The sequence below is a fragment of the Echinops telfairi genome, unplaced genomic scaffold (assembly GCF_000313985.2).
Source record: "Echinops telfairi isolate 266 unplaced genomic scaffold, ASM31398v2 ScPeMD7_23;HRSCAF=83, whole genome shotgun sequence".
NCBI lineage: Eukaryota > Metazoa > Chordata > Mammalia > Afrosoricida > Tenrecidae > Echinops > Echinops telfairi.
In genome coordinates, this window is record NW_022103920.1 from 15,429,657 (window position 1) to 15,440,498 (window position 10,842).

Consider the following 10,842-nt stretch of genomic DNA (forward strand, 5'->3'; position numbering starts at 1 on the left):
AAAAATATATATATATCATACATGAAGTCAAGACAAATGACAAAATGTGGGAAATAGCTGCAGTGCATAACAAAGACAAAGAACTCATTTCCGTAAGACACACCCCAAACCCAATGGCACCCCATCAGTCCCCACGCACAGCCATCCTATCTAGAATTTCCCAGGTGGTCAATCTTTACAGGAACAGGCCGCCTCAGCTTTCTCCCATTAGATAAAACATTCCTATAATAATAAGAAACATCCTACCAGAAATATGAACAAAAATATAAACAAGTGCTATAAATAAAGGAAATGAATATGGCTCTTATACCAGTTGAAAAGATGCTTAGTCCCACATGACTAGAAAGATTTACCTATCAAAAAGGCAATTTAGAAGAAGTTTGCAAACTCACTCTGTTACCAAGGGTAGAGGAAACTAGCACTCTGAACCCCAACCACAGATGGTAAACTGGTACATTTATGGAACAAACTGACAAGACTGATCAAAGTTTAAATAGTGCATATCTTTTGGCCCAGAAATGGTACTTCTAGGAATTTTCCTAAAGATGCACTCAATGGTGTGTAAGATTACATATGCACCAGGATATTAATAAATGGGATCATTATTTGTATCAGCAAGGAAATAAATATTTTAACTACCCATATAAACAGGAATTCTATAAGACCCCTCTTCCCCTTACACACAAATGCACACACATCTGTATTAGTTCTGGAAAGGTTGCACAAGAAACTGTACCACTACTTCTGGGAAAGAAAGCTAATAAACTGGAGTAGATGGTAGAAAGTAAAAATGTACCTTTATACTGTCTTTTTTCACCATTTCAACTTTATGCCATATGCACATATGACGTATTTTATATTTGTGTTGTTATTATTATTTTTTAAATTTAAAAACAGTATTATTTTTACCCGGCTTCACCAACTGTCATAATGTTTCCTTCTTTTTATAGTCCATTGCCTATCTATGCCTTTTTTTTCCTTCAGTGCCTGTTTGACAAGCTTCTCAGATAACACGTGGTGTTTCGTGAAACTCACACAGGTAAGTGACAACAGTAACGAGGCTCAGTTTATTCTTGCCCCTGGGTTCTCCCTCTTCTCTCTCACTGTACACAGGACCCTGCTCCTGGTTCTGTACTGGTTTCAACAAGATTGGGTTAGCAGATATCGAGTACTTAGAAGCCATGAATTTCTTGGATGATCGGGCAAACACAAAATCACTAGTATATTTTAGGAAACAGCAGAAAGATAAGAAGTTGCTCAAAGTTTTACAAAACATTGTTTATGATGCTGCTGCTGCGGATGGAGGGCCTAGTCCACTACTTCACATTTTTAAGAAATTGATTTTATCCATTTGTTTAGCGTCAATGGGGCTAAAGGGGAATAAACCACACAAATTAATCAAATTCAATAGAGACTAACTGTGTACACACAATGCCAATGTATTAATGTAGAATTACATATATGAGAGGACTTCCAAAATTCATGGATAAGTTCCATTATCTTTTCATTCCATTTTTCCACAATTTTTTGAAGCCTGTGTGTGTGTGTATAAGTGTAATCATGCGTATTAAGGAATCAAACAAATGTTAGTACTGCCCAAAGAGAACTGCACAGGGCTATGTAAGTACAGGAAGAAGATACCAAGTTAGAAAGGTGAGAGATTTGGGGGCCGGGTGGTGGTGGTGGTGGTAGGAGGGGCAAGGGGGGCAGAACAGTGGGATCAAGCCGACATTCAGTGGAACTTAAACAAGAGCGAATAGAGGGAGGAGGAAAGGGTTCTTCGATGCTGGAATAGCACATGCAATGGCAGGAGGGAGCATGAACTATCCAAATCCATCGCCGCTGACTCAATAGTGACTCACTGTGGCTATGCAGGACTGAGTAAAACTGGCCCCTAGGGTTTCCAAGGTTTATGGAAGTGGCCTCCACATCTTGCTCCCAAAGAGCAGCTGGTGGGTTTGAACCACAGAGCTTTCAGTTAGGAGCCAAGTATTTGACCACTGTACCACCTGGCCACCTAAGGATATTCCAAACACCAAAACAAAGCCCAGTGCTATCAAGCCAATTTCAATTCATAGCAGCCCTATGAGATGGCTCTATGGGTTGTCCGGGACTGTAAATTTTTGTTTACAGCAGACAGATGCATCTTTCTCCCACAGAGCGACTGACAGGTCTGAACTGCCAACCAACCAACCACTGAGCCACCAAGGCTCTTCATGATGGACCCAAGGAAGTGAAAAAGGTCCAAGGGCAAAGAGTGAGGCCAGGAGTTCACGTAGTGATTTTAGGTCATGTTAAAAATGTTTTGTCAAAAAAAAAAAAAAAAATGTTTTGTCTTATCCCAAGAGCAATGAAAACCTAGTAAAGAGTTATAAGCAAATATGAGAACAGATTTGTGTTTGCAAAAGATCAGGGTGTGATAAAAGCTAGGGGATAAAAAAAATTAGGGGCTAGGAGAAGATCTTTGGCAGTAATTATTTCAAAAGGGTTGTGGCAGTTACGTAATCTCCTCAACACAAGCTAAGGGGTGTAGTCTAGCCTGTCAGTCAGGTCGCAACTTGATGACCTCATTTGGAGGCACCACAAAGATAAATAGCTCACTGAAGACCAGACCTAGTCTCTCTCTTTGCCTTTCCTTTCCTGCTGTTGAAACACTTAGAGAACTGGAGGAGACACGTGGAGACCCGTGCCAGTGTTCAGATGCTTCCACTGCCACTAGATCCACAAAACCTTCTACCCACTGGCTTGTGATCTTCCTGCGTTCGGCATCATTGCATGTGCTGTGTGAGTCTGAAGAGGAATTTATGGACTAGTAATGGACATATGGGATAATATCAGACCTATAGATTTGATCTGGACTGGGCTGGGATGCTTTCTTAATGTACAATTACTCTGATATAAAACTCTCTCTCACACACGAGTGCCTATGAATTTGTTTCTCTAGCCAACCCAGACCAACACAAGGGTTTACTATCGAGAATATATAAAGAACTCCCACAATTCAACAACAGAAAGAAACAAACTTTTTAAATGGGCAAAGAACTTGAATAGAAATTTCTCTAAAGAATATATACACATGGGCAAGCATGTGGAAAGATGCTCAGTATCACTAGTCATTAGATAAATACACAACCACAATAATATACCGATTCATGGCCCCACTGCCATCGGGTTGATTGCTACCCCTGGCCACCATTCAAAGGGTTCCAGTGCTGTGTTAATTCTTTGCAGGAGTAGACAACAGCATATTCACAGCCCCTCCCCAACGGCTGGTGGGTTTGAACCACTGGCCTTGCAGTTAGCAGCCCAATGCCTCATGCACAGCGCCACCAAGGATTCTTTCTCTTACCCACGAAGATGACTAATATGAGAAAAAACAAAATAACAAGTGTTGAGGAAGCTGTGGAGGTCCTAGAACTCGCTTCCACTGCTACCGAGCACGTAAGACAGGGCAGCAGCCACAAAGAGCAATGCGCAGTTCCTCAAAAGGCTGAGCACGGGAATCATTGTCCAATCCCAAACCAAAAAACCTAACTCCTTGCCGCCAAGTCAGTTCTGATTCACAGCAACCTGCGAGGACCAAGGAGGGCCACCCCTGTGGGTATCCCAACTATAACTCTCTGAGGGGGAGCCCTCGCGGTGTAGCGGTTACTCTCTGGATTGCTGCCCACCAGCTCAGCAGTTCCAAAGCACCGGCTGCTGCTCCTCAGGAGGGCAAGGATTTCTGCTCCCATGAGGAGTCACAGCTTCAGAAACTCACGGTGGCAGTTTCTCCCCGGCCTACAGTGTGAGGTGGAAACGCTCTATGGCAGTGAGTTTAGGTCTGATTATGTGTTTTTTAACTCTTTACAGGAGTAGAAAGCCTCATCTTTCTCCCTCAGAGCAGCTGGTAATTTCAAACTGCTGACTTTGCAGTTAGCAGCCCAACACATAACCTACTCCACCACCAGGACCCAAAACTCACTGCCATAGAATCAATCCCGACTCACAGAGACCCTATGTAAGATTTCCAAGACTGTAAATTATCATGGGAATACAGTCTCATCTTTCTCCCTCAGAGAGGCTGGCTGGTTTGAAGCACTGACCTTGTAGTTAGCAGCCCAATGCCTATGAATTACCATATGACTCAACAATTCCACTCCTATGTATGTGCCCAAATAACTGGAGAGTAGGGACTCAGTTACCTATAAACAAACGTCACTGCAGTAGTCACAATAGTCAAGAGGAAGAAACAAGCTACTTGCCCATCAACAAATGAAGAGAGTAACAAGATCTATATAACTCACACAATGTAATATCATGCAGCCATAACAAAATACAAAGTTCTAGTACATGCCGTAACACAGATAAATCTAGAAAATCTACTCTAGCTTAGCAGTTCTCAACCTGTGGGTCACAACCCCTTTAGGGGTTGAATGACCCTTTCACAGGGGTTGCCTGATTCATAACAGGAGCAAAATTACAGTTATGAAGTAGCAACAAAAATAACTTTATGGTTGGGGGTTCACCACAAGATGAGGAACTCTATTAAAGGGTCGCAGCATTAGGAAGGTTGAGAACCACTGCTTTAGCTGTAATAATTCAGACACAAGGGTACATGGCCCACTTTTGTGAAATACTCAATAGACAAATGCAGAAAGACAAAAGTTATTAGTGGTTACCAGGGGTGAGAGAAGGGAAAACAGAGCGTTACTATTTCAGAGGTTTGGGACTTATGTTTAGAGGGATTCAAAGGCATTTGAAAATGGATGTCAGGAATGACAATATCACTGACCTGTGATGCCATATGATACTTAAAAATTATTCAAAGGGCTAATGTTGCTATATATTTTACCAAAATTAAAAAAAAATTAGATGGCCAAGAAGAGAAACATGAAGACTGCTTAGTAAGCTACCTCAGGAGACCTGTGGGAGGGAAGACGGCAGCCTGGGCTGATGTTATAGCAGAGGTGAAACAACTCGGGCTCAGTGACGGACTACATCTGAAGGGCCAGGAAGAGAACAACACTGAGAAGGATGCCTAGGCTTCCGGCCTACGTAACTGGATGGATAAAGATGCCATCACTCAGAGAGAAAACACCCCAGATGATCAGGTGGTCTGTTTTGCTTCACTGAAGGGGAAGGATGTTACATGCCTACTATCTGGGGAAATAGGCTCGGAGTTCTAAGTTGAGCTAATGCCAGTTCCTGTCCATGTACATCCTTTAAAAGGCAGGCAAGGTTTTGGCGCTGGGGTCTGCCCTAACAAGCCCAGATATTCCTGTTCTTCCCAATGACCTAAACTCTTTAAACTTCTCAACACAGAAGCTCTCAATCAAAGGGAAAAGTGACTTAAAATGCAATTCTCGGGAGGATACAGAATCGACAGGGAAAGGCTGCAAAGGATCTACTGGGATGCTTCCTCATTTTGAGAGGGAAGAAACGGCAGAGGCTGACTTCTTGGGCAAGGTGGAATGAAATACCAATCAGGGGGACAGGAAAGCAGAAAGAAAAGGCTGGTGAACCCTCTTTCCCCATTTCCAGTTTGGATGTGGCTATCTTCACCTCTGGACAAATGGTTGTTCTTGGCCTGGTGTGTGGAGGGAATGCAAAAATAGCTCCACACCTAAGTCCCAGGGCAGAAGCAAATAACGGCTTCCACTGCCACCAGGCGGCGGCAGTGGGGAAGTACATCAACCAGGTTCCTGGAGTCTAGGAATGCCTACTGCATGCTACTGAAGCCCTGGTAATGCATGTAAGATCAAAGACCTACAGAAGGTAAACTGCTGCGTGTCCTTGGTCTGAAACAGATCTTCTACATCAACAAACAAAATTGAACTTTTCACGATTAACTTAGAGTCAAAGGAAGTACTTCTCTCTCCTTTTCCATGTTTAAGATAGCATAGTTAGCAAGTCTAGGCCACCCTGTCTGATGCTATTGTCTCCATCTCAACACCTGGCATAGTTGGTATTTCTTAATTTCTAACCGTCTCAATTTGAAGTTTAAGGGTGTATCTAAATGAGTTCGCTCGTGTCCATTTCTAGTCCGAATCACAGCCTTCTCACAAACATACACAATGGTCTCGATGGATATGCAGAATTCCCTTTGTGATCGCCAAGCCAAGCAAAGAATACTTTTTAATGACTTAGAAGTCCTTGGGCCTGGAAGTAAACACATTCAAAAACCATCAGGTTCTCAAAACTCATCAGCCAAACAAATATACCACAGATACCATCAACTTCAACATTGCTCACAAGAAAACAGAGTCAATGGCACCATTCCTGGTACTTCTCTTCATGGTAAAAGTCAGCTTGCCCTATATATCGTTAATATTCTGTGCCTTATGTCATTCTCTACATCTCTTCCACTACACTGAATCGTTACTTAAACCGTGCCCCTACACATATTTATGGGTTTGGTTTGGTTTCTCTCAAGACATCTGAACTGACAGATTAGGGCTTTTAGGCCAAAACAGGGAATAAATGCATTTGGACACATTTGGCCAGTTCTCAATCAGTTGTTTCTATACCGTGGATACATCATCCTAATTGTGTCACTAGGTAGATGTGTGATCTTTGTTTTCACTCGCCCTTAAAATCCAGACACCACTATCCGAAGTCTGTCTCTGGACATTGCAAAATAGTTAATAATTCGTGTTTGTTTGTTTGTTTGTTTGTTTGTTTAAAATCCTCCAGGTTCTGTGTCCCAGCCCCTACCAATTAGGCCACTTTCTCCTCCCTTTCTTCCGTGTCAGAATGGCTAACTCGCTCGCACACTCGGGGTGTTCTTTCCCAAGACGACTTTTTGGAAGACGTTTCCGCCTCCTCCTCCTTCTTCTCCTCCTCCTCCTCCGGTCAAGGTAAAACCCTTTCGGAAACCATTCCCCAATGAGGCGCCAATGCCTTTCTTCTCCAAGATCAAACGGCGGAAGGGGAGGAGAATGGGAATGTCACGGAGACAACGTCCTCTCCTAAAACACAACTCCCGGAACAGAGTTTTTATTTCACGGAACAAAAATACTTGTCCGTCGAGGTGCCCCAATTTCCTCTCTGACCTCAAAGACACATCCCCATAGCCTCTAGTCCCCCAGCCCCCACCCCGTCCCTCCGCGACGCGCGGGGCTTGCCTTTCCCCCTGGCAAGAGACAGGGAACCAGGGAGAAAAGAAAGGGTGGCAGCCACCTTCCCGCCGCGCCCACCCCTCCGACTCACCTGGCAGGTGCGGCCGCCCGGAGAGTTGCACGAAGCGGTTGAGCTGGCCGGTTCCCCGACCCCCGCTGCCCCCACTGCCCCCGCCGGCCCCGCTACCTCCGCCGCCGCCTGCGGCGCCTCCTCCCCTCCGGCGGTTCCTGTCCCAGCCCTGGGCAGCCGACATGACCCGCTAACGACTGCCGCAGCCCGGTCTCGGCAGCCCCTGGCCCGGTGGCACCAGCGGAGCCTCCTTCCAGGGCTCCTCAGGAGACCTGGGAGACAGGGGAAGGGGGGAGCGCCCGGGCCTCACCAGTAACCAATGGCAGACCGTCTTGGTGACAGGTAGCCAATAGACAGTCGTCTTCTTTGCAAGTGGAGGGAGGCGGAGAGAGACGTGGTAACCATAGCTATGGCTAAAAAAAAAAGTCTGGGGAGAGAAAGACAGAAGCAGCCACTCGTCACTCGCATCGACCGTCTCGGAGGCTCCTGCGAGGTCAGGCGGGCCAATCGAGGGCCGAGTGAGAGAGGCCAAGCCTGCAGAGAGATTCCCAGCGACTGCTGTGAGCACTTAAGATCCAGGAACACTTTCCCAAAACATTGAAATCAAAGAGGATATGCACATAGTACACACATGTGGGGAAATACAGTGCGAAGATGGCTGACATCTTTTTTCTCTGGTTGTTGCACAAAGAGTTCTTGGGGAATGGGGAGTGGGGAGAGGTGAAAAAAAAATGGTTCGAGTTAAAGATTTAAAAGATAGGAATGAGGTATCCCCGTCTTTCATTTGTCCTGTCTTTCAGTCAAATTGGACGTACTCTTCCCAATACAAGCCACGTCCCAAGTAAAAGAACGTTTTAAAAGCTAGTTAACACGCATGGAAAGATGTTCTATCTCACCAGTAGTCGTAGAAATACAAACTAGACCGCAGTAGAAACCATGGCTGGCTTATTGCCTTGGCAGTTGCTGCTGTTGTTAGGTGCCGTCCAGTCGAATCCAAGCCACAGCAATCTCATATACAACAGCAGGAAACGACAGCCCAGTCTTGCCCCAGACTCGGCATCTTCCTTCTGTCTGGGCCCATTGTTACAGCTATTGCTGAACTGGTTTGTGCTGACTCTATCCAGCATGATGGCCTTCTCCAGGGACTGGTCCGGACTGATAACATGGACAAAGGATGTGAAAGCTTAGAAAGAAGTATCTTGTGATTCTTCCAGGACAAATTTGTTCATTTTTCTGGCAGTCCCTGGTATGGGACACTAGGGGCAGCATCCACTTGGTGACCGTGAGTTTGTAGTTGGGTCAGGCACTGCTTGTTGTTAGGGGGGACCCAGTTGGTTTTGAATCATAGTGACTTATGTCCAACAGAACTAAACACGACCCGGTCCTGTGCCATCCTCACCGTCGTTCTTATGTTTTAGATGGAGGGAACCGTTGTGTCAACCCATCATGTGGGGGGGGGGTGTCCTTTTTTCCTCCTGTCCCTCTATTTTATCAAGCCTGGTGTCCTTCTGGGGAACTGGTATCTCCTGAGAACATGCCCAAGAGATGTGAAACAGACTCATCATTCTTGCTTCTTAGGAGCTTCTGGCTGTACTTCTTCCAAGACATATTTGTTTGCCCTTTTGACAGTCCATGGTACTTCCGATATTCTTGGCTAGCACCGTAATTCAAATGCATTCATTCTTCTCTGGTCTTCCTTTTTCAATGTCCAACTTTTGTGCGGGGAGGTCAGATCCGCAGGCATTCCCCCACTGAGGGCAATCAGTTGCCAGACTGCTGTCTCATCCCTCCACAGGGGTGGGCCTGCTCCCTGCCTCTGGGGACAATGGGCAGGCTCCTGTAGGAGGAGTTCGCATCCTACTGATAATGGTCTCTATCAGTTGGGCCAGGGACAGGCCAAACCGGCTGTCCCTCTTCCTACTGCATGTATGCCCCTAGACCACCCCCTCATTACTGTGTAATCTATAGTGCAGCCCCTTCCTGTGACGTATGTCTCTACCTGTAATTAGTGGGCTGGCTTGCTCCCAAAAGGTATATAGGTGTGAGTCAGCAATATAGATCTCTCTCTGACTCTGAGCTCCTTGCTGCTCACTCCCTGGTCACTCCCCTCTCCCTTGTTCCCTTCCCCTCCTTCCCTTCCCCCTCTCTCCACGTGGACCACCAAGCTAGGCTGAGGTGAGCAATGGTACCATGTAACATGCCTGACTGTATTGTTGTATTATCTCTCATGCTCTCAATGACTTTAATATAACGCTTATATATCTCAACCGTACAATTGTGCATTACTGAATCCGAGTAGTCGTAATAGTAGTAGCAGCGGGTGGGGGCTGGCACCCCACTCCCCTGTGCCACATTTTTAATTTAATACTGCAAACTTTCACATGCATATGAAGCGATTGAAAATACCATGGCTTGGATCAGGCACATCCTAGTCCTCAAAGTAACATCCTTGCTTTTCAACACTCGAAAGAGGTCTCGTGCAGCCCCAGTGACCATCATAAACTCACAGAGGCAGTGCTACCCTGTCTAATAGAGTTGCTATGAGTAGGCATTGACTTAATGGCAATACATTTGGAGGGCTTTTTAGTGCAGATTTACCCAGTGCTATGTCCTTTGATTTCTCCCTCTCTCTCTCTCTCTCTCTGCCTCCTCCTCTCTCTTTCTTTTTCCCCCCTCCCACCCCACTACTTCTTTTGATCTCTTGACTGCTGCCTCCATGAGCATGGATTGTGGATCTAAGCCAGACAAACTCTTAACAACTTCACTGTTTTCTCCATTTATCGTGATGTTGCCTATTGACTCATGGTGAGCCCATATGTTAAAGAACAGAACTGTGCCGTGCCGTAAGGTGTTCCTGGCTCTTAAGGAAGTCAATTGTAGTGCAGTGAAATTTCTTCCTATGGCTCTTCTACTCAAGACCCTGTAACTACTCCAAAAGGTTGGGTGGGATTATACAAACTGATAAGGGGATGGGTCAAGTTTTGATACCACCTCCCTAGCTTTGAGGATGAGCCATCTTTGAAACAGTAGCAAAGAGAGAAACGTGGATGAGCACGTTCAAGATCTCTGGAGTGGTGGAGGCCACCAAGACCAGATGGCCTGTCGACTGTGGCACGGACTCAGAGCAGCAGCGAAGAGACTGTGAGCTGCCTTCTTCTTACCTGGCCTGAGACTATGGAACTGTGGGACAGAGTGACAGGTGGGCTGCCTTCCTGACCCATAGAGGAAAAGACTAAGGCATCGTGTGGCTGAGAAACTGAAGATCAGAGAGAGATTTAGCTACCACCTGACTCTGTCCACATGAGAAGTGGAGAGGCGTGGCTGTTGCCGGAGGAGACCAATGATGGTATCTCTACTGTTTGCTGATCCTGACTCGTGCTCACCTGTTATCTTCCCTGATAACCTTTCTCAATGATGAGTGTTGTCTGTGAATTCTGTGCGGCCACTGGAGTGAATTCTGGAGTTCAGCAGAGATGTAGAATGGTGGGGTGGTGGGCGGGGAGGGGGGGCGGGGCGGTGGGGGTGGTCGGAACAGGTGTCAGAATAGGTCAAAGAGGGTGAAATCTGGAGGCTCCCTCATGGCACTAGGGAGGCCAGAGGAAGTCAGAGAAGGCCTCCAGACCCCCACTGTCGGAGTGGATTCCAATTGTCCCTAAGTGGGTGCCAACTGCC

At 46.1% G+C, this 10,842-nt stretch overlaps 1 protein-coding gene across 1 annotated transcript in view; it reads right to left on the minus strand.

The window, feature by feature from the left end:
* The window catches only part of KLHDC10 (kelch domain containing 10), an 82,371-nt gene extending 74,944 nt beyond the window's left edge, over window positions 1-7,427 (minus strand). The window contains exon 1 of the mRNA XM_004707814.3: window positions 7,192-7,427. Coding sequence (XP_004707871.1) covers window positions 7,192-7,354 — 163 coding nt within the window. The 5' untranslated portion in view covers window positions 7,355-7,427. The remainder of the gene's footprint in view (window positions 1-7,191) is intronic.
* Window positions 7,428-10,842: the final 3,415 nt, after the last annotated feature.